This window comes from Nyctereutes procyonoides, unplaced genomic scaffold (assembly GCF_905146905.1).
Source record: "Nyctereutes procyonoides isolate TBG_1078 unplaced genomic scaffold, NYPRO_anot_genome, whole genome shotgun sequence".
Lineage (NCBI taxonomy): Eukaryota > Metazoa > Chordata > Mammalia > Carnivora > Canidae > Nyctereutes > Nyctereutes procyonoides.
In genome coordinates this window covers 38193567-38218385 of record NW_026575044.1, presented here as the reverse complement: position 1 = coordinate 38218385, position 24819 = coordinate 38193567, and the positions used below count along the sequence as shown (strand labels likewise).

Genomic DNA, 24819 nt, shown 5'->3' with positions numbered 1-24819 from the left:
CCCTCTTTTATGTGCCTTTAATGTTTATGATATTTTATTGCAATTCTCTTTTTACCTGTTTCACTTGTATGAGCCCTTAAGCTTTTTGAGGACAAGAACCTTTTTTCATCTAGTGCCTAGCACAATGCCTAGTATATAGTATGTGCTCTGCAAATACCTATTGATTTGAAACTCTATACATAAAAATTTGTAAAATACTTGAACATAGGTAATTTCTGTATAAATATATGTTAGCTTAAATTTTGAAAATCTCTCCCACAAACTATGTTTTCATGAGAGATACTATAAATATGCTATATCTTAGATCACAAGAAAGCCATCATAAATATACATAATTGGCGGGGGGGGGTTTCAGTGTCAGTAAGAAAAATAATCTGCCTGTTGCATTCAGTGCATTTAGGAAAAAATAGAAAATCTTAGCTGAAAAAATTTTGGCAAATGTAGTTGCTAGATACCTGCACTTTATTGCTATTTATGATAGATATTTTGCACAGAATTTTAAAATTGTCCAGTGCCATCTTATAAAATGGTTCTTTGAGCCTCTTTTTTTCCTTTTTTGTATTTTTCAATACATCTCATTTCTACAGTTGTATTAATTGCAGGTTTTTGTTTTTGTTTTCTTAGAAACACATGGAACAAGCAGTTGTCCTACTGCTAAGTCATCCTCTAATTCAGCAACAGTTGTTGCTGAAACACTTGGATTTAGTGTTCAAGAAGAATCTGTGAGTAATTTAGTTTGTTGATAATATGAGTTAATTGGTGTCTTTTTAGGTCAGTTTTTAGAGAATTGAGCAAGAGAAAAATTATTTTATCCAAAGATCATGGGATAAAGGCCTAGAATAAAATTTATGTGGTTAGAAAGGCCCGTTTACATTATCTACCCCAGCATCCCCAAAACCTGGGTCTTTAGAATTCTTTGTATTAAAGGTTGTGGGTGGAGTCAAAATTTAGGGAAGTAATGATGGCTTGGAAGTTTGTCTTCCCTGCTTCCTCTAACCTCCCTATCCCTACCTTGTTCCATCTAACTGAAGACTTAAACCTTAAGGTTGGTGCCAGAATTTATTGTAATTTTTCAATATTCTTCAAACTGGGGTTTGGTTTGGAAAACAGGCTGAATTCTTGGGACTGCTGTAGATGCTTTAGTTCTTTGTCCTTACATGTGCAATCTAATTCTTAGGGATTGGGACATGAATTTCATTTCATTGTTTTAGTACTTCCTTACATCAGGCACATTCACTTTTTTTCTTAATTGATCCCTAAAAATAGAAAACTTGAATTCTTCTATCCAACTTTAGTATAGTATTCCTTTGCTTTAGTCAGTAAATGTGTATTTGCTCTTATAAAATGGTCTTGCTCGGCAGCCAAGGTGGCTCAGCGGTTTAGCGCTGCCTTCAGTCCAAGGCCTGATCCTGGAGATCCGGGATCGAGTCCCACGTCGGGCTCCCTGCATGGAGCCTGCTTCTCCCTCTGCCTGTGTCTCTGCTTCTTTCTCTCTCTCTCTCTTTCTCGAATAAATAAATAAAATCTTTTTTAAAAAATGCTCTTGCTGTTAAATTTTTAAAAATTGAATTGTTTTTTCATTACATTTGGATTTGGGTTTTTTTTGTTTTGTTTTGTTTTGTTTTGTTTTGTTTTTTTTTTTTTTAGTTTTAAATCACTCTTCAAATGGTAGTGGGTAGTTTTTAACCTTTGAACTTTAAATGTGTTTTAATGATTTCTAACAGTTCCTTGGCATTTAATACATTCACAGTATTATACAGCTACCACCTCTCTGGTTCCAAAGCATTCTTACCACCTCAAAATAAAACCTATAACTGTTAAAAATTCAGTCCTCATGCCTCAGTATCTCCAGCCCCTGGCAACCACCAATCTGTTTTTTGTCCCTTATGGATTTACCTATTCTGGATAATTCATGTAAATCAAAGCCTACATGTTGTGGCTTTTGAGTCTGGCTACTTTCACTTAGTCTGTTTGTGGGATTCATCCCCATCACAGCACATATCAACATTTCATTCCTCTTTAAAATTTTTTTTTTTTTTTTATTTATGATAGTCACACACACACACAGAGAGAGAGAGAGAGAGGCAGAGACACAGCCAGAGGGAGAAGCAGGCCCCATGCACCAGGAGCCCGACGTGGGATTCGATCCCAGGTCTCCAGGATCGGGCCCTGGGCCAAAGGCAGGCGCCAAACCGCTGCGCCACCCAGGGATCCCTCATTCCTCTTTAAAGTAATGAGTAATCTGGGGCACCTGGGTGGCTCAGTCAGTAAAGCATCTGCCTTTGGCTCCATCATGATCCCAGGATCCTGGGACTGGGCCCTGAGTTGGGCTCCCTACTCAATAGAACAGAGACTGCTTCTCCTTCTCCCGCTCCACCTTCTTGTGCTCTCTCTCTCTCTCAAATAAATAAATAAAACTTTTTTTAAAAAAAGAATGAATAATCTTCCATTGTATTTATGTACTTCTTGTTTTACTATTAAAGGAATCTCAGGGTCCCGTGAGCCCTCTTGGTGATGAACTCTATCACTGTCTAGAAGATCACAAGAAACAACCTTTTGAGGAATCTATAAGAAACAATGAAGATAATTTAAGGTAATTTGGGACACTGGTAAAAACTTACAGATTCCTGATGCGATCTCATTATAGTGAGTTCCATATAATCAAACTGCTCCTGTCTGTCAGCATATATTTGGCATTCCGGTGATATATATTTATTTACTTATTTTTAAGCAGGCTCCATTCCCAACTTGAACTCACGTCCCTGAGATCAAGTCGCATGCTCTACCAACTGAATCAGCCAGACATCCTGTATTAATTTTATTTATTCATTCATTCATTCATTTATTTATTTATTTAAGATTTTATTTATTTATTCATGAGAGACACAGAGAAGCACAGAGGCAGAAGGAGAAACAGTCTTCCTGCGGGGAGCCCAATGTGGAACTCGATCCCAGGAGCCTGGGATCACGCCCTGAGCTAAAGGCAGATATTCAACCACTCAGCCACCCAGGCGTCCCTTAATTTTTATTTTAAAAAAAATTTCCCAGGGATGCCTGGGTGGCTCAGTGGTTGAGCACCTGCCTTCACCCCAGGGTATGATCCAGGAGTCCTGGGATTGAGTCCCACATCAGGTTCCCTGAATGGAGCCTACTTCTCTCTCTGTTTGTGTCTCTCCCTCTCTCTCCCTATGTCCGTTTTGAATGAATAAATAAAATCTTCAAAAAATAATTTTAGAATTTCCCCATGAGGTGCCTGGGTAATGAAGTCAGTTAAGCTTCCTGCTCTGGATTTCAGCTCAGGTCATGATCTCAGGGTCATGGGATTGAGCCCCAAGTCAGGTTCCATGCTTAGCGGGGAGTCTGCTGGAGATTTTCTCTCCTTCTGTACCTCTCCCCTCCCCTCCTCACAATTGCCCACACTCTCTCTCTCTCTCTCAAACAATAAATCTATATATTTTTTCCCTACTTTATGATGAATTGAGGGCCTTTTGCATTGCTGCAGAGAGAAAGATATTATTTTTTAGGTTTTTTTTCTTTTTTCTTTTTTTTAAAGATTTATTTATTCATGAGAAACACACAGAGAGAGGCAGAGACATAGGCAGAGGAAAAAACAGGCTCCCTACAGGGAGCCTGATACAGGACTTAATCCTGGATCCCAAGATCATGCCCTAAGCTAAAGGCAGAAGCTCAACTGCTGAGCTACCCAGGCATTCCTCTTTCTGTTCTTCTATCAAGCATTATTTAAGTTTCAGCCTTGTTACTCTACCTCTATAAAGACCCAATCATCCCTTCTGTGTTTGTATTTCCAAAAACTAGGTGTTGTATAAAATGCATCTATAAGCTTACATTAATTTTTAAGATTGTGTTGCAACTCATTTACTAACTTCAGAACATCCGCTAACTAGTAATACCTATATTTATGTAATACTTTAGCTTTCTAAAAGTGCTTTTGGTTTTAGATACATATATTTAATTTGTCATCAAAGTAACTTTTTTTTTTTATTGGAGTTCAATTTGCCAATATATAGCATAACACCCAGTGCTCATCCCATCAAGTGCCCCCCCTCGGTGCCCATCAACCAGTCACCCCCGCCCACCTCCCTTTCCACCACCCCTTGTTCGTTTCCCAGAGTTAGGAGTCTCTCCTCGTCTGTCTCCCTTTCTGTTATTTCCCACTCATTTTTTCTCCTTTCCCCTTTATTCCCTTTCACTATTTTTTTATATTCCCCAAATGAATGAGACCATATAATGTTTGTCCTTCTCCGATTGACTTATTTCACTCAGCATAATACCCTCCAGTTCCATCCACGTCGAAGCAAATGGTGGATATTTGTCGCTTCTAATGGCTGAGTAATATTCCATTGTATACATATACCACATCTTCTTTATCCATTCATCTTTCAATGGACACCGAGGCTCCTTCCACAGTTTGGCTATTGTGGACATTGCTGCTATAAACATCGGGGTGCAGGTGTCCTGGCGTTTCACTAAATCTGTATCGTTGGGGTAAATCCCCAGCAGTGCAATTGCTGGGTCGTAGGGCAGATGTATTTTTAACTCTTTGAGGAACCTCCACACAGTTTTCCAGAGTGGCTGCTCAAAGTAACTCATTAAAGTAGGTTTTATTACTCCTACTTTTTAGTCAACAGAAACACAAGTCCACAGAGGTTAAATGCCTTTTTTAATACTAGATAGCTGTTAATGACTAGAGCCAGAGCTCTTGCCCATTCCACATCTTCAAACTTTAACCTAATACTCTTCTACTATCAGCTGTCTGCTCTGCTACAAGGAGGCTCAGTCTTAAGTTATGTTCAATTCTGTAGTATAAGAATTTTGTGTTTTGAAGTTACCTATGAGATTTCATATCAACAAAAGAATTTGGGTCTCCAGTGGAATTTATTAAAATACGATTGTTTTATATAGTGAAGTTTAAATAACTTAGGAAAAATATTTATGGATAGGAATATCAAGGTATTAAGATATATTTACTGTATCATTTCTCTCTGCCTTTTGTCAGCCAAAGGAAGAAAAGCTGACAACTCTACCCTATCTCAAATGTTGGTTAATCATGAGTCTGATACATGGCTAAGACCCTTACTCTTAATAATTCTGTTTTAGTGTAAGCTTTCTCATATGCTTGTCTTAGGATGTTTATCCTATTTCTTTAGTAGGAAGAACGTTTTACCACTCCTTATTTTTTTTTTAGATTTTCAGATTCTAAGTCCAAGACTCCTCCTCAAGAAGAATTGACTGCTCGGGTATCATCTCCTGTATTTGGAGCTACTTCTAATGTGAAACGTAGTTTAGGCTTGAATACGAGTTTATCCCCTTCTCTCTTAGAGACTGGGGAAAAAAACCTCCTGAAAACAGCACCCTTCAACAACACTTCTACTTCTAGATCAGAGAAAACCAGATCAAAATCTGAAGATAGTGCCCTTTTCACACATCATAATCTTGGGTCTGAAGTGAACAAGATTATTAGCCAGTCGTCTTCAATTAAGCAGATGCTTATCAGTAAAAACATAAGTGAATCCAAAAATGAACAGGATTGTTTTGATCACATTAAAGATACTGTCAATGATAAAGAAAAACATGCAGTGCCCCTGAAATCATTGGGAAGCAGAACATCCAAAAGGAGGAAAGTTGAAGAAGAAAGTGAAGATGAACTAAGCTGCCCCCAAGGCTCTTTTGATAAAGAAAATGCTTTTCCTTTTTTACTGGATAGTCATTCTTCCATGAACGGAGGAGACTATGTAATGGATAAACCTCTAGACCTGTCTGATCGATTTTCAGCTATTCAGCGTCAAGAGAAAAGCCAAGGAAGTGAGACCTCTAAAATCAGATTGAGGCAAGTGACTCTCTATGAGGCCTTGAAGCCCATTCCAAAGGGCTCTTCCTCAAGCCGTAAGGGCTTGAGTGGGAGCATTGTGTTTACCAGAGATTCCCCAGAGGAGCCCTGTTTACAGGAGTGTGTCCTCCAGTCCTTGGAGAAATCATATTCAGATAATAAAACACCATTACAAATCAAGGAAGAAAATCCCATCTTTAAAATCCCTCTACGTCCACGTGAAAGTTTGGAGACAGAGAATCTTTCCGATGATGTGAAGGTTTGTGTTAAATGTTCAAGTACTTTTATTAAAATTATTGCTCATGATTTCATCTAGATGCTAATGATTCTTTCTGTTTTAGGGAGCTGATTCTCACGAGCCAACAAAAATAGCCAGGTCGGTCCGTGGAGCATGTGAACTTACATCCGTTCTTCAGTTAAATCCATGTAGAGTTACTAAAACAAAGTCTGTACAAAACAGTCAAGGTATGTTTAGTGGAAGTAGTATTTCCAAAAAAGAAAATAGTATTTCCCCTCTTTTTTTAATGGCTTTGAGTGTTATACTATATATATTCTTTGGCTATATTGAATTGTTTTAGGAAAAATGTTTCTTCCTGCATATTTCTGTGTTTATAGAATGTTCTCACTGGTTTCATTTACAAGTAATTTTCCTGCTTTCATGCTTTTTGAAAAAAAATGAATGAAAGTCTTTAATACCTACTTTTATAGGTGATTTTGTGGATTTACCTATTTTATGTAATTTCTTACTTTCTTTACTAAAGTTTTACAAATTGTTTTTTAAAGATTTTATTTATTGGGAAGCCCGGGTGGCTTAGTGGTTTAGCGCTGCCTTAAGCCCAAGGCGTGATCCTGGAGACCCGGGATCAAGTCCCATGTCAGGCTCCCTGCAGGGACCCTGCTGCTTCTCCCTCTGCCTGTGTCTCTGCATCTCTCTCTCTCTGTGTGTCTCTCATGAATAAATAAAATCTTTAAAGGAAAAAAAAAAAGATTTTATTTATTCATGAGATAGAGAAAGAGAGGGGCAGAGACACAGGCAGAGAGAGAAGCAGGCTCCCTGCAGGGAGCCCGATGTGGGACTCAGTCCCAGACCCAGGATCACACCCTGAGCCAAAGGCAGTGACTCAACCACTGAGCCACCCAGGCATCCCCAGTTTTACAAATTTTAAACTATGTGGAATTTTTAAATACATAAAGTAAAATCTCCATCATCCAAACCTTTTTTCCTCAGTCCACAGGTAGCCTGTCCTTTTTCTTTGCATTTACATGTATCTATATAAACATACACATATATACATTTATGTGGGTTCTTAAACTTATTTGAAATCTTTTTTTGGGGATCCCTGGGTGGCGCAGCGGTTTGGCGCCTGCCTTTGGCCCAGGGCGCGATCCTGGAGACCCGGGATCGAATCCCACGTCGGGCTCCCGGTGCATGGAGCCTGCTTCTCCCTCTGCCTGTGTCTCTGCCTCTCTCTCTCTGTGACTATCATAAATAAATAAAAAATTAAAAAAAAAATTAAAAAAAAAAAAAAAGAAATCTTTTTTTGCTCTTTTTTTTTTAAGATTTTATTTATTTTTAAAAAAAGATTTTATTCATGAAAGGCAGAGAGAGAGAGAGAGAGAGAGAAAGAGAGAGAGAGAGAGGCAGAGGCACAGGAGAAGCAGGCTCCATCCAGGAAGCCTGATGTGGTACTCGATCCCGGGACTCTAGATCACGCCCTGGGCTGAAGGCAGGCACCAAACCACTGAGCCACCCAGGGATCCCCTTTTTTTTGCTCCTAATATGTATGTTAATCTTTTCATAATTTTGCTGTTTTTAAAATGAGTCTTTGTTTTTTGGCCACCAAATGCTTCTGTACTGTATAGGTAGTATTTTTTCTTTTATTCTTCATTGTGGAGTTTTTCATTCATACTGGGTTTATTTTCCTTTTAATTGTTTTTCCAGCAAGAGTTTTAGTCTCTCCATGAAAAAAACACTTTTTTTCACTCTCATTTCTGATTTTTTTTTTTTTTTTTTTTTTTTTTTTTACATTTTTGGTTTTGGAGTTCTTTTCTTATGGTTGCTCTAAGGATTATAGTTTACATACTTAACCTTTCATGACCTACTTAAAGTTAATATTGCACCACTTTGTGTTCTGTGACTGTGCTTTATATAGGTGTCATGTATGTCCACATACATTGAAAACTCCTCCAGTATTACAATCTTAACATTTTATTTTTTAAAGATTTTATTTATTTATTCATTAGAGACAGAGAGAGAGGCAGAGACATAGGCAGAGAAGCAGGCTCCTCGCAGGGAGCCTGATGTGGGACTCAATCCCGGGACCCTGGGATCACTCCCTGAGCCAAAGGCAGACTCTCAACCTCCTGAGCCACCCAGGCTTCCCTACAATTTTAACTTTTTTAAAACAATCTGTTATATAAAAATCACTCACTAATGTGTACAAGTCCATTATTTTGTATACTCAGAGTTGTGTAACCATTACTGTAATCTTAAATTTTTTTTTTGATTTTTTATTTATTTATGATAGGCACACAGTGAGAGAGAGAGAGAGGCAGAGACACAGGCAGAGGGAGAAGCAGGCTCCATGCACCGGGAGCCCGACGTGGGATTCGATCCCGGGTCTCCAGGATCGCGCCCTGGGCCAAAGGCAGGCGCTAAACCGCTGCGCCACCCAGGGATCCCCTACTGTAATCTTAAATTTAAAACATTTTATCACCTCAAAAAGAACAGTACACATCAAATTAATATCGAAAATATGTGAAGAACTTAGACAACACTAAAAACACAAATAATTCAGTTTGAAAATGGGCAGAGGACCTGAACAGAACCTTTTTTTCAAAGAAGACTTACAGATTGCCAGCAGACATAATGAAAAGATTTTCTCCGGGGCACGTGGGTGGCTCAGTCAGTTAAGCATCTGAATCTTGATTTAGACTCAGGTCTTGATTTCAGGTTTGTGAGATCGAGCCCCGGGACAATAATGGAGCCTGCTTGAGACTCTTTCTCTCCCTCTGCCTCTATCTTCCCCCCCACTTGCTTGTTCTCTCTCTGTGTCTGAATAAATAAATAAAATGTAGGCTTTAAAAGAAAAAATGTTCCACTTCTCTAATCATCAGGAAAATGCAAATTAAAACCACAGTGAGATATCACTTTACGCCTGTCAGAATGACTGAAAGCAAAAACACAAATAACAAATGTTGACAAAGATGTAGAGGAAAAGGAAGCCTCGCGCACTATTGTTAGGAATGCAGATGTTGGAGAGGATGCGGAGAAAAAGGAACCCTCTTACACTATTGGTGGGAATGTGAACTGGTGCAGCCACTCTGGAAAACTGTGTAGAGGTTCCTCAAAAAATTAAAAATAGACCTGCCCTACGACCCAGCAATTGCACTGTTGGGGATTTACCCCAAAGGTACAGATGCAATGAAACACCGGGACACCTGCACCCCAATGTTTGTAGCAGCAATGTCCACAATAGCCAAACTGTGGAAGGAGCCTCGCTGTCCATTGAAAGATGAATGGATAAAGAAGATGTGGTTTATGTATACAATGGAATATTACTCAGCCATTAGAAATGACAAATACCCACCATTTGCTTCGACGTAGATGGAACTGGAGGGTATTATGCTGAGTGAAATAAGTCAGTCGGAGAAGAACAAACATTATATGTTCTCATTCATTTGGGGAATATAAATAATAGTGAAAAGGAATATAAGGGAAGGGAGAAGAAATGTGTGGGAAATATCAGAAAGGGAGACAGACGATGAGAGACTCCTAACTCTGGGAAACAAACTAGGGATGGTGGGGGGTGGGGGTGAATGGGTGATGGGCACTGGGGGGGGGCACTTGATGGGATGAGCACTGGGTGTTATTCTGTATGTTGGTAAATTGAACACCAATAAAAAATAAATTTATTTAAAAAAAAAAAGCTGAGTGAAACAATATTGGTTTATAATGGATTAAAAACTAAGCCATGCTTGATAAATGTAGAGCTGGCATTGTTGTTGTTGTTGTTTTTCTAATGTTCTAATGCTGTTTTTCTAATGATGTTTTCCCAACTTTCCTAAAATCATTCAGGGTTAAAAATAATAGAAATCACTTATATCCTGGAAAAAAAAAAAAAAAGAATGCAGATGGGTGGGCAGCCCCAGTGGCTCAGCAGTTTAGCGCCACCTTCAGCCCAGGGCCTGATCCTGGATACCCAGGATCAAGTCCCACGTCAGGCTCCCTGCATGGAGCCTGCTTCTCCCTCTGCCTGTGTCTCTGCTTTTCTCTCTCTGTCTCTCTCTCTGTCTCTCTCTATCTCTCATGAATAAATAAATAAAAATCTTTAAAAAAAAAAAAAGGAATGCAGATTGATACAGCTACTATGGAAAACAGTGTAGAGGTTCCAAAAAATTAAAAATAGAATTACCATATGATCCGATAATTCTACTGTGTATGAGAACACTAATTCAGGGGGTGCCTGAATGGCTCGGTGGTTGAGCATCTGCCTTTGGCTCAGGGCATATCCCGAGTCTGGGGATTGAGTCCCACATTGGGCTCCCTGCACAGAGCCTGCTTCTCCCTCTGCCTGTGTCTCTGCCTCTCTCTTTCTCTCTGTGCCTCTCATGAATAAATAAGTAAAATACTTAAAAAATTAAAAAAAATTTAAAAAGAATATTAATTCAGAAAGATATTATGTACCCCATATTTCATTATAGCATTATTTACCATAGCCAGGATATGAAAGCAACCCAAGTGTCCATAGATAAATCAATGAATAAACAAAAATGCGGTTATGTACATACAGTGTGATATTACCGAGTCATAGAAAAGGAAAATATCTTGCCATTATGCAACAACATGGATGGACCTAGAGGGTATAATGCTAAGTGAAATAGAGAAAGGCAGATACTGTATGATTTCCCTTACATGTGGAATTTAAGAAACAAAACAGAAGAGGCAAAACTAAAGCAGACTCTTAAATACATAGAACAAACTGATGGTTGCCAGAGGGGAGGTGGGGGAGTGGGAATCAGTGAAATAGATAAAGGGGATTAAGAGTACGCTTTCTTGATGAGCACTGAGAAGTGTATAGAATATTGAATCACATACATCTGAAATTAATATAACACTGGATGTTAATTATACTTGAATAAGAAAGAATTTTCTACATGAAGAACAATACCCATTAGCAATCATTCTGCATTCCTCTTACCTCTTCCCCAATCCCAGGCAACTAGTCTACCCTCTATAGATTTGCCTATTGTGTTTTCATATGAACGGAATCATATATGATTTTTTGTGACTTTTCACTTTTCACTACTATGAATGTTCATAGCAGAACATTGAGTGCAATCTTATGTAGATGTATATTTTCATCTTTTTTGAGTTATATATAGGAGTAAAATTGTTAGACCATATGCTAACTGTATTTAACCTTTTGAGGAACTGTTTTCCAGAGCATCTATGTCATTTCACATTCCCATCAGCAGTACTTAAAGTTCCCATTTTTCTACATTTTCACCAATACTTGTTATTATCTTTTTTATTCTAGCCATACTTTGGGTTTGAAGTCTTATCTCATTTGGTTTTGATTTGCCTTTTCCTGACAGCTAATGCTGTTGAATGTCTTCCCATATGCTTATTGGCCATTTATATATCTTCTTTGAGGATTGTCTGTTTAGATTCTTTGCTTATTTTTAGGTGGGGTATTTGTCTTATTATTGAGTTGTGAGAGTTCTTTTTATGTCCTGGATGCAGCCCCTTTACCAGATAGAGGATTTGCAAATCTTTTTTCCCCATTCTTTGGATCCCATAATGTTTTAAAGTGATAAGAATGTTTAAAATCCATTTTTTCCATTTTAATTGTATTTTTTTCTCCTTATTGAAGATAGATCCTTTGAAAATATCCAGTGGAGCATAGATCCAGGAGCAGACCTCTCTCAATATAAAATGGATACTACTGTAGTAGATACAAAGGTAAGTTAGAAAGTAAAACCAAGGCCCATGTGGTTATTCTAGTAAGTTGTTAGTCATCCTCCTCCCCTAACTGTGACGTTAAGCTAATCACATTCCTGCATTTATTTATTCCAAATAAAATCCGCATTTCTTTATTCAGAAAACTAAGAAATGAAAATGCTTATTATTTTAACTTTATGATGTTTTTGAAAGGGTAATAATACCTTCTGACTTTAAAGGCCTTTGTTGAGACACCCAAGGGGCTCAGTAGGTTAAGCATCCGACTCTTGATTTCAGCTCAGGTCATGATCTCAGGGTTGTGAGATTGAGCTCTACATTAGGCTCCATGCTGGGCTTTGAACCTACCTAAGATTCTCTCCCTCTCCCTTTGCCCCTCTTCTCTATCTGTTTCTGTCTCTCTCCCTCTCCCTCTCTCTCTTTCTCTCTCCCCCCCCCTAAAAAAAAATGAAAAAGAAAGGCCTTTGCTGAAAAATATTATAGTATTAAATAATGAAAAATGCTAATTACATATTTTAATAATTTATACACACACATATATATTTTAAAGATTTTATTTACTTATTGGAGAGAGTGTGCACACGCAAACTAGGAGGAGCAGAGGGACAAGCAAATTTCCCTGCTAAACAGGGAACCCGATACAGGGCTCAATCCCAGGACCCTGGAATCATGACCTGAGCAGTAGGCAGACACTTAATCAACTGAGCCAGCCACAGGCCCCTTAATAATTTTATATTTTATCAAAATAATTCATCATATGCCTTGATTAACTTTAAAAATAACATACCATCAAGAAAAAAATTATTTTCCCAGTTGGCTATTTTTTAAATACTGTATATTTCTCTAAAAATTAAAATTCCCAGGCTCCTGGGTGCTCAGTTAAATGTCCAACTCTAGATTTCAGCTCTGGTGATAATTTCAGGGTCATGAGTCAGGCCTCACATTGGCCTCATGCTGGGCATGGAGCCAGCTTAAGATTCTCTCTCTCCTCCGTCTGCCCCTCCCCTGCTCTTAAAAAAAGAAAAAAAGATAAATTAAAATTCCTAGTGGAAATAACTCTTTTGGCTTGTTTTTAGGTTTTATATAGTTTGAAAAGTACTCTTTCACTTGGGAGCATATTAATGAAGTATTTAACTTGGTACAGTATGAAATTGTTGTTCTTTGTGTACACTGACATTCATTACTGTGAAGCCAACTGGAGAAGAAAGGGAGGAGAAGCCCAGGGAGGTCAGTGGTATGCATCTCTCCCTTCCTTGGCAGCAGTCCTTCTTTTTGTGGGCTTGAGAGAGGATACTTGTGTATTGAAGGTAAAATGTTTTACAGGCAATAAAACCTAAATCTATATATATTCCTAAAGAATAAAAATAAATATAACAATGCTATTGAAGTGTACACTTAAAATATGGTAAAAGGTCAATTTCATGCTGTGTATATTTTACCAGAATTTTTAAAAAGTAAATATAAGGCCATATGAGATAATTGTTAAAATTTTTGAATTTTTAAATATTTAGGATGGCAGTCAGTCAAGATTAGCAGGAGGAGAGACAGTGGACATGGACTGCACATTGGTTAGTGAAACTGTGCTTTTAAAAATGAAGAAGCAAGAGCAGAAGGGAGAGAAAAGTCCAAGTAAGATTTGATTTTTTTTTAATTTAATAAAAATGTAGAGGGAAATTTATAGTCATACCATTGCACTGATGACCAGAAGTGACCTCTTCACCATAAACCAGGGTTTTTTTCTTGTTCTGATGAATAGATTTCTCTTACTAAAGCTCAGTTTCAGTGTTATAAGGGGAAAATATCTTTAGCCATAATCTTTTTTTTCCAGAAAGAATTTGAATTGTCCAGCACTCAGCAAACCACAACCAGCTGCCAGTTTTATAAATAAAGTTTTATTGGAACACAGGCTCACTTGTTTATGTATTGCCTGTGGCTGCATGCATGGTACCACAGCATAGCTGAGTAGTAGTTGCAGACCTTCTTGGGCCCCCAGACCAAAAATATTTCCTGTCTGACCTTTTTAAGAAAATGTTTGCTGTGATCCCTAGTATTATCCCTAGATAATTTTTTGTAAAAGGGAATATTGAGAGTCCTATTTTAGAAAGCAGAATTTCCAAAGCAATTTGATAAGGGGAGATCTACTGATAAGTATTAGTGTAAGTTAACAGTAAACTAAGAGTAATCGTGTATATGCTGAGTTACTCTGCCATATTCTGCTTCTACAAAAAAGGATATTTAGCCTTTTGTGGTGACAAACTATTAATTATTCATCTAAAGCATTGATTTTGTGGTGCCTGGGTGGTTCAGTTGGTTAACCGTCTGCTTTCAGCTCAGATCATGATCCCAGGCTCCTGGGATCGAGCCCTGCATCAGGCTCCCTGCTCAGCAGGGAGTCTACTTCTACTTCTGCCCTTCCCCCCTGCCCGTGCTCGTTCTCTGTCTCTCTCATGCTCACTCATTCTCTCTCTCAAATAAATAAAATAAAGCCTTGAATTTCTAAAAGACTCGGGAACAGTAGAAGGATTTTGATTGGCACCATCTTAGCAATATCCCAGGAATAGTGTCACTTACACCCTTATGTATTGAGGGGTTAGGATCTGCCACAGAGGATGCAGTGCCAAAAGCAAGGGCATTTTCCAGGGATCGTCTGCTAGTAGCTGAGGACAATCAGACTATATGTACATATCCTATCTTGTTCTGAATATTCTGTAATCTGCCTGCCCAGGGCTGAAGCCAGTCTTGTCCTCACTCCTTTTAAGATTTTATTTATTCATTCATGAGAGAGACAGGGAGAGAGACATAGGCATAGGGAGAAGCAGGCTCCCTGGGGAGCACAATGCAGGACTCGATCCTGGGACCCCAGGATCACGCCCTGAACCAAAGGCAGATGCTCAACCATGAGCCACCTAGGTGTCCCTTATTCTCACTTCTTTTGAAATACTTTATCTTGGGGCACCTGGATGGCTGTTAAGCATTTGTCTCTTGGTTTCACCTCAGGTCGTGATTTCACAGTTATTGTATTGAGCCCTATGTCAGGCTCCCCGCTCAGAAGGGATCTGCTGCCCCAATCTCTCTATCTCCTTTGATCCCTACCCCTGCTCATGCACATTCTCTCTCTCTCTCTCTCTCTTTCTCAAATAAGTAAATCTTTAAAAAAAAAAAAAAAGACGAAGAAACACTATCTCTTGCTGCCCTAACTGCAGTATGTAAGAAAAAATTGTAGTAGTCTTTGCCTTAATTCTTTGTTCTTTAGGAATAAGTAACTATAAGATCAAGTAGCTGGCTGTCTACATGGAAAGGACAATACCTATTAAAAGAATCTTTAACAGTTATTTATTGTCCTTTTATAGTGAATGACACCTAAGTAACTTTCTTCTTAAGAAGATACTTTGGTTTTGGGATGCCTGGGTGGCTCAGTGGTTGAGCATCTGCCTTCAGCTCAGGGCATGATCCCAGAGTCCTGGGATCGAGTCCTGCATCGGGCTCCTTGTGGGAAGCCTGATTCTCCCTCTGCCTATGTCTCTGCCTCTCTCTCTGTGTCTCTCATGAATAAATATAAAATCTTTAAAAAAAAAAAAAAAAGAAGATATTTTGGTTTTAAGAGTATTTTGTTGTGGTATCAGCTCCTGATAATGTTTTCCTTATTTCTGTTTAAAAAAGAGAGGGATTGGGGTTGGGGAAGTGATTCTTTTATAGAGAGGAATTTCAGCAGGCTTCTGCTCCATCATCTTTGTTAGCCAGTTGGATCTATTTCTGTTTTTTAGCTAACTGCTGTTTTTCAAAATGTGATTATATAGTAGGAAATGTAGTTAGTACTCTGAAGATGAATTCAGCACTTAACATTTCAAATGAGGAATTGAATTCATTATTTCTATCAGTATTCAATTACCAGCAATGATGGTAAGAAATGATGGTTAATAATGATGTAAGAAATTACATTTTTTGCAAGTACATTAGAAAAATAAGCAGATGAGCAAGATTCTATAGATTTTAATGTCAGCTGTTTATACACATTTTATTTAAACTTAGTATTTTTCATCATTCATTATGATGCATTTTCTATTCCTTACAGTTTTTGGGAAGACTCGTTTTAGCATAGTATGAATTACTATTTTTTTTATAAAGATTTTATTTATTTAATCATGAAAGACAGAATGAGGCACAGGCAGAGGGAGAAGCAGGCTCCATGCAGGGAGCCTGACGTGGGACTCGATCCTGGGTCTCCAGAATCATGCCCTGGGCCAAAGGTGGCACTAAACCACTGAGCCACCAGCGCTGCCCTGCATAGTATGAATTATACATGAGCTAATAGGGAGAAAAAGATTTTTATGTATGTAATGACAACAACAAAAAAGTAGCATTCTCTGCACATGAGTAAGGGACATTTAAGCTAAGTCTTTATAAATACAGTAACTATCTAGACTTGGTTTATTGTTGCCCCATGTACATCTGAGGCAAGTTTATTTTGTGGCAGTTACTACAAGTTTCACATTGGTCTACATAGAAAGCAAAAAGTTTGCTTCTTGCCCTAAGCCAATGCTCTCTTTTACACAGATGGAGAAAGAAAAATGAATGATAGCTTGGAAGATATGTTTGATCGGACAACACATGAAGAATATGAATCCTGTTTGGCAGATAGCTTCCCCCAGGTGGCAGATGAAGAAGAGGGATTGTCAACTACCACAAAGAAACCAAACAGTAAGACTATTTTCTTCCTAATTATGGCTCCTCAGTTACACTCAGTTTAGTAAATCAAGTCAAGGAGCTAGTTAACAAAGGCTTGATGAGGTATATATTAACAATTAAAATTTCATATTTCTTACATAACTTTCTTTTAGATAGATAATTTCAGACCAGTAAAAGAGTTACAAAAGATAGCTCAGAAGGAAAAAAAATAATTAAGAGAATTCTCTGTACCTTTCATTCATTTTCCCCTTATTTTAAATACTACCATAAAATATTCATCAAAACTAAGAAATTGAGGTGCCTGGGTGGTGGCTTGGTTGGTTACGTGGCTACCTTCGGTTCAGGTCATGATCCCAGGGTCCTGGGATTAAGCCCCAGGTCCAGCTCCCTACTCAGTGGGGAGTCTGCTGCTCCCTCTGCCCCTCCCTCCGCTCATGCTCTCTTGTACGCTCTCACCCTCTCAGTTTTGTGCTCTCACTCTCTCAAATAAATAAAATCTTTAAAAACTAAAAAATTAATCTTGATTGAATACTACAAATTTCTTTGTACCTTACTCATAAAGTTCATAAAAGTTTTGAGATTTTTTTTGTCAAGTAATAAATTAATCATTGTAATACAGTGGAAGGAGAAAGTTTTATAGAAAATTCAGACTAATTTTCTGTTTGAATGCTTTACCTTCCTTCCCAAACAACATAATGTAACTATATGTATCAATCTTTTTAAAACTCTTTATGTTAGAAGCCGTAGTTTATAGTGCAAGGTAGCAATCAAAAGAATAAGTGAAACTCCAAGTAGATAATCTGAATTGAAAGTTAAAGTTAAATGTCTTTTTCTTTTTGTGAATAAAAGGGAATTTGTAGTCCAGTGCAAAGGTTATAAATGAGCACACCTTCTGCTATAGTACATTGTCTCTTGATTATGTTTTCCTTGTGCTTCCATCGGGTTTTTAAAAATACAGCCCTTATTAGCTCAAAGCGAGAAAGACTTTAACCAAAGGTACAAAACAGCAGGGTTTTGCTTGTTCAGTCCATGGCAAAAACTTGATCAGGCCAACTTTTGTAATAAAAATTTACAGCTGTTCAGCTCACTTTTTTCCCCCAAGAAGAGCCTTTTGCTAATTGTTTTCACTTTAGGGGGGGGGAGAGGGAGGGGCACTTGGGTGGCTCAAGTGGTTAACATATGCCTTTGGCTCAGGGCGTGATCCTGGAGACCCGGGATCGAGTCCCACATCGGGCTCCCACATGGAGCCTGCTTCTCCCTCTGCCTGTGTCTCTGCCTCTCTTTCTGTGTCTTTCATGAGTAAATAAAATCTTTAAGGGGGGGTTCTTTTACTAGACATAATTGTTAATTTCTTTTTTTTTTTTTCTTCAGTTACATCTTACACTGACCATCCCAAAGTTTCTTCTCACTTAATCATTTGTGTCAGTGCTGTACTGTTCTTTTGATCTCTGGGAACTTCTGCTTCCTAGAGTATCCCAGGACTCTGTTTTCTTTCTCGTATATTTTTCTCATGCTTTTCTTAACTACCTCTGTATCTCTAGTTTGACCTCTCTGATGAATCCCAATCCTGCAATTCTTAGAGAAAATGTAATATAAATGCAAATGCTACTTTTGTGTCTCTTCAACAACTTAAACTTAACATATCCAAGCCAGGTTCCATTTATTTCTTACCAAATGACCTTTCAGACTTTTTCATTTTTTTCAGTCACATGGTTTAGGATTTTACTGTCCATTTATTTCATTTTCTTGACCCTCATATCACAAAATTCTACCTCATCTCTTTTAGAAAGAACAAGTTTCAGGGAGGGTACCAAAAGCTTTAGTTCCAGACATGTTAATACTTTACTAGATATTCAAGTGGAAGTATCAGTAGGTAATTGATAGGGTGTTGAGTTTGGACAAGACCTCCAGGATAAAGAAATGATTTAGGGGGCAGGAGGTCAACAGCAAGTAGATGATGGTACTTAAAGCCACGAAACTGAGTGAGATCAGAGAAGCATTTCAAGTTCTGACCTCTAGGGTATGACAACTTTAAAAGGTTGGAGAAAGAAAGAAGAGCCAGCAAAGGAAGTTGGAAGGAGCTACAGCTAGTGAAATAGGAAGGAAACAGGAGTATGTGCTGTAGTAGAAGTCATGTAGAAGTCATCGTTAAACGTTTCTATATATTCATTATTCCTAGCCTTTTCCTCTCTCTTCTGATCCCCAGGCTTGAATCCAGCTACCTCTTGGACATCTTATGAGCACCTTGAACTTAATAAATTCAAATTAGAAATCTTTATTTTCCTACCGAATTTTGATCTACCCCTGCCTTTCCTGTTCTCCTTAAACCTCAGTTACTATCCTCCTGATTACTAAAGATAGAAATGTGGGAGTCATATTTGACTTCTCCTTTCACCTCCTCATCATGCCCAGTCTGATACCCTGGCACTACTATCTCCAAAATATGTCTCCTATCATTTCCTCTCCATCTCTGTAGCCACTGCTCTAGTCTCAACCACTCTCCTCTCCACCTCTTCAACTACAGGCCTCCTGACTAGTCTTTTTATGACAGTTGTTTCTCCTTTTCAATCCATTCTCTGCACAAAATTAAAATTCATTTATTTCACATGTAAGTTGGATTGTATTATCTTCTTACTTAAAAACCTTCAATGAAAAGATATTTGAAGGGCCAGTAAACACATGTAAATATGCTCAATGTAAAAAAAAAATTAAATATATATATATATATATATTTTCCCAATGTTATTGGACATGAGGGACTGAGATACCACTTCACATCCACTGAAATGGTTAAAAAGACTGGTAATATCTGACATGAGAAAAAGAAAATATCTGACATGAGCAAGAGTGAAGAGCAACTGGAACTCTCATTCTTTGCTGGTGGGAATATAAAATTGTGCTATGGAAAAGAGTTCAGCAAGGCTTTTTTTAACAGCTTTATTGAGGTTTGTCAGTTTCTTATAAAGTTATATACATACCCACCATAGTACCTAGCAATTCCATTCCTAGGTATATAAACAAGAAAAATGAAAACAGAGGCACATGGGTGGCTTAGTCGGTTAAGCATCTGCCTTCAGCTCAGGTCATGATCCCAGAATCCTGGGATCAAGCTCCACATCAGGCTCCCTGCTCAGTGGGGTGCTTGCTTTTCTTTCCTTCTCTTTCCCCACCCCGTACTGCTAATGCTCTCTCTCTCAAATAAATAAATAAAATCTTTTTTTAAAAAACGACACATTCATAAAGCATTGTGCTCAAGAATGTTCATAGTACTATTTGTAGTAGCTCAAAACTAGAAATAAACCAAATGTCCATCAACAGGTAACAAAATACAAATTGTGGTAAACTCATCTACTTGTCAACAAAAAGGAGGATATTAGACTCAGCAAAAATCTAAAATCTATTGAGCTAGAAAAATCCAAAAGATGGAAAAGAATACATACTATGTAATTCCATTGATACAAAGTTTTAAAACCAGCATAACTAAGCTGTGGTGGCAGAAATCATCCCTCCAGAGGGGAAGGGAAGAGACAGCAGAGAACATGTGTTTGAGAAGCAGAACAGGAGGAAACTTCCAGGGATGAGGGAAGTTGAAGTTCTCTATCTTGATTTGGCTGGTAGTTACGCTGGAGTAAACATTTGCCAAAATTAATCCTAATATATTTAAAATCCGGGTGTTTCCTTTATAAATTTTACCTCAGTAAAGTGGATTTTCAGAAGTCTTCAGTGGCTTTCTTTTGCATTCAAAACAAAATTCAAACTCTTTTTGGCCTTCACAGCCCATCATGATATGGTACTTGCCTACCCCTTCAGTCTCATCTTTCCTAACACCTTTCTTCACTCAATCTCAACCACACTGGCCTTTTCTTAGTTCTTATAATATACCAAACTTTATCCCATTTCAAGAACTTTACCTGGAACCTTCTCCATTCTTCACTCTTGTTTTTTGTGGCTGAATTAGTTACCACCTTTCATGTCCTTCCTCAGATAAGCTTTAGCTATCTACTTGCTTAATGCCTTTTTCCCTCACTGTGGCATAAACTCCAGGAGGACAGGAGACCTGGTTTCTTCTGTTGGACATTACGTGGCCAGAACTTAGCAAGATGCTTGATAAATTTTGATTATTTGAATACACAATAGCAGTTGGCTATTTGGGTCTAGACAATTTGGGATTCATTTCCCTGAGCTTCTGTTCTAATTTTGTCACCAATTTTCTGATAAAACTTTTTAACCTCTATTTCCTAGTTAATCTACCTCAAAGACACATTATAAAAATCAGTAGGACTGGACCACCTACTTGGAGCTTGTGACTCTTGATCTCAGGGTTGTGAGTTTGAACCCTATGTTGGGCATAGAGCTTACTTTAAAAATAAAAATCAACAAGACTAAAAATGAAACTTATTAAAAGCTGTCTTGTTTGATGCCAAATGATAACGGGCATCAGACTAACTCTTTTTAAAGTCTAAAATACTTGATATTTATATGTAATCTACACATATGTACATATACGTCGTATATATAGTTTTTAAATCTAAAATAGTTTTCTAGGGACACCTGGGTGGCTCAGTGGTGGGCATCTGCCTTTGGCTCAGGGCATGATCCCGGAACTCAAGTATCAAGTCCTGCATTGGGCTACCTACTCAGTGGGGGGCCTGCTTCCTCCTCTGCCTGTCTCTGCCTCTCTGTGTGTGTGTGTCTCTCATGAATAAATAAAATCTTTTTTTAATTTTTTTTAATTAAAATAGTTTTCTAGGGATCCCTGGGTGGCGCAGCGGTTTGGCGCCTGCCTTTGGCCCAGGGCGGGATCCTGGAGACCCCGGATCGAATCCCACGTCGGGCTCCCGGTGCATGGAGCCTGCTTCTCCCTCTGCCTGTGTCTCTGCCTCTCTCTCTCTCTGTGTGTGACTATCATAAATAAATAAAAATTTAAAAAAAATGTTTAAAATAGTTTTCTAGGTAAGATTTTTGTCTCGAGTAATTCTGAGGTAAACAAGATAATCAGCTCATTAAGCAGACGAAAAAAAAATTACAGAAAATTTAAATGAATTGCCCAGTAGCCTACAGTATGAAATCCAATAAGAATGGAAGTTTTGATATAACTCATTCCTGTTGCAAAAAAAACTTTTTCTTAGTTCTGCATTCAGTGTGTGGTATGTGTGTTTTGTTTACAGTTCATGATGATAATAAACAAGATAAAGTCGAGCAGAAAGCATCTGTGGAGCTACATTTTAAGGATGATGAAAGGTAAGTTGGCCTCGATTAATACTAGTGATGTGATTGGAAGTAAAACAGAGCTATCGTTGTCAAGAGTACCACTGAACTGTTAAATTGCTACTTTGGTTAAAAACAGGTGCAGATCACTTATTTTATTTTATGGTCATAAAAAAAGATGGAGTCAGGCATAAAAATTAATATTACAAATAAGGCAATTGATATCACCACTACTCTTTCTAACAGTGGCAATAGTTATTTTCTCTTTTTTATAACAAATGTTATTCTAGTTCTGTTTTATTGTGGACTTTATTTAAATTTCAGGAATTTGTTAAATTATATACTGTGACTGTTACATAATAATAAGACTTTAGGTGGCAAGCCTTAGGTTGTGCTTAAGAATTATTGCATGAGGGTTTTTTTTGTTTTTGTTTTTATTAAAGATTTTATAGTTATGTAATCATGAGAGACACAGAGAAAGAGGCAGAGACACAAGCAGAAAGAAGCAGGCTTCATCCAGGGAGCCTGATGTGGGACTTGATCTTGAGTCTCCAGGATCACACCCTGGGCCAAAGGCAGGCGCTAAACCGTTGAGGCACCCAGGCGTCCCACATGAGGGTTTTTAAACCTTAAAAGAAAAACTGAACATCTTGATTTTGAACCATGATGCTGCTTTGTGCCCTTTTGTTCAAAGGTGGCAAATTCTGTTTGTTTGGTTTTTTTTTATTTAAAGATTTTGTTTATTTGAGAGAGAGCATGAGCAGGGGTAGGGGCAGAGTGAGAGGGAGAAGCAGACCCCCACTGAACAGGGAGCCCAATGCAGGCCTCCATCCCAGAGCCCCAAGATCATGACCTGAGGTAAAGTCAGATGTTTAACAGAATAAACTACCGAAGTGCCCCCAAAGATGGCAAATTTTGTAACTTTTAATCATGTACTATTCATTCTAGAAGTGAACTTAGGCATAGTAATTCAATTTAAAAATTTTTTGTGTTTTTTTTTCTTCGTTATGATGTTGGCAAATTGAGTCATTCAATATACAAAATTTATGCTTCTTTCTGTTGAGAATTTTAGAGATCTGACAGGCTCAGGCTGAGACAAACTTTTGTTGATACCCTTAAGACTCTGATAGACAAGAACTATTGTTTATTGCTAGTGCTTAATTCTTTTCCTTTATTTACCAGTTCTCCAAAGAAATAGTACTCTAGCAATCCCAAATGTGAGTAGGGAGTTTTTATTTATGGTGTTATTATGAACTCATGGATTTAAATGTTTCGTGTGTTTTATTCTGAGCACTAGGGTTGTTCATTGCTACTATTAGTCACTGTTTCTAGATCTTTTGGGTGGACAGAGTTAGGAATAAGGTTTTTGTTTCATTTTGATTTTTAAGATAACTATACTTTTTTCATATTGATAGCTGCAACCTCAGGATCTTTATGTAATAACCTCTTTTGTCTCACATCTGTACCTACTTTCCCTTTCTGAGAATCCCACCTCTCAATGCTACCAACAACATTTCTCTTTAACTTTATTCTTTGGTATATTGAGCAAACTCAGAATAACAAATTATCACCAATAATTATGATTTATGAAAATGGTTTAATGTGTTTTTGTGGGGGTTTTTGTTCTTAAGATCTATTAGAACAACCATGTTATCTGCAAATTTTCATACATAAAAATTATAAAAATGAAAAAAGTTATGACTATTATAAATGTACAGTCCAGTCACTGTGTTTTAAAGCCATTTGGAATAATTATTTTTTGTGTAGGTATGTCACTGATTCAGTCTTTGGTTTGCTTTATTTTGCTTTTGAATTTTGTAGAAATTTTTTCTTTTTATCTTTAATTCTTTTTTAAAAAATTATGTAAAATAGGGATGCCTGTGTGGCTTAGCAGTTGGGCATCTGTCTTTGGCTCTGGGCGTGATCCCAGAGTCCCAGGATCGAGTCCCGTGTTGGGCTCCCTGAATGGAGCCTGCTTCTCTCTCTGCCTGTGTCTCTGCCTCTGTGTGTCTCATGAATAAATAAATATTTTTTTAAAATTATGTAAAATACGTACATGTTTTCAGAGGCTACAAAACAAGGTGTTTTCAGATACTCTAGTTTCTGTCATTGTCCCCATTACCCTATCAGCTCCCACCCCTAAAGGTAACCATTCGTTAAAAATGAGGATTTTCAGTCTTTTTTAAAAAATAAAAGCAGATATCTATACAGAAATACATTTTTGTTTTCTCTCCCCTTAAACAAATGGTAGGGTGTTATATATACTTTTCTCCATTTTGCCTTTGATTTTTTCATTTAAGTATATATGCTAGAAATCACTCATAATTTTGTATGATGGTATTCCACATTTCTCTTTTTAGTTGCATAGTATTTTATTGTTTGTACCATAGTTTTTTCCTTAGTGATGGGTATTTGGGGTGTTTATAGTTTTGCTAACACAGAACACTGCAGTGAATAACGTACATTCTCTTTTTGTATTGTTGTGTATCTTTGGGGTAGATTCCATGAAGTAGGATTGCAGAGTAAGAACTGTCATTTCAAATTTTTCATATTGAAGGTTCAACATGTGTAGTTTTATTTATTCTGAAACCATTAGATAGCTGGAGACCTAAGAGTTGAGTATAAGGCATAAGGATGGTAAAAGTCTTAAGATTAGCATTATTCCTTTCCCCATAGACAATACTAGCAAAGCCTGGGAAGATGGGTTGTTTTGTAGAACAAGAAGCTTAGTAATCTTTTAGGTGATGCTTAAGGTCTGCTACAGATGCCAGAGTGCTAATAGATTCCCGACAGCATTTTAACAACAAAAGCAGAATAAACAACAAAGGAGAAGATATGGCCAAAATGTATTCTGCAAAAGCTTTTAAAAGTCCATAAACTATTTGAAAGAAAGCAATTTTTATCTGTCCTTTTAAGTTAAAGATTGTTCTAAAGTTGAGAGTTCCTGGGTTTTAGCCCCACCCCAGAACCTATAACCTCATATACTTTGATCTAGAGCAATTAAAGCTTCCTTTTGAGAGAAAGTACTTGTCAACTAGAGGGGCATGTGATCAGAATGCCTCAGAGGAGTAGATATGTTACCAATAAATCGTTTCACAAATTAGATTTTGTGAGT

At 37.7% G+C, this 24819-nt stretch overlaps 1 protein-coding gene across 7 annotated transcripts in view; it reads left to right on the top strand.

The window, feature by feature from the left end:
* Window positions 1-24819, top strand: part of RBBP8 (RB binding protein 8, endonuclease) — a 104630-nt gene that overhangs the window by 73680 nt on the left and 6131 nt on the right. For all 7 annotated transcript variants that reach the window (XM_055323883.1, XM_055323876.1, XM_055323877.1 and 4 more), the window contains 8 exons: window positions 625-722; window positions 2484-2593; window positions 5207-6107; window positions 6190-6313; window positions 11725-11813; window positions 13322-13439; window positions 16365-16508; window positions 21665-21737. In XM_055323883.1, the coding sequence (XP_055179858.1) occupies window positions 625-722; window positions 2484-2593; window positions 5207-6107; window positions 6190-6313; window positions 11725-11813; window positions 13322-13439; window positions 16365-16508; window positions 21665-21737 (1657 nt within the window). The remainder of the gene's footprint in view (window positions 1-624; window positions 723-2483; window positions 2594-5206; window positions 6108-6189; window positions 6314-11724; window positions 11814-13321; window positions 13440-16364; window positions 16509-21664; window positions 21738-24819) is intronic.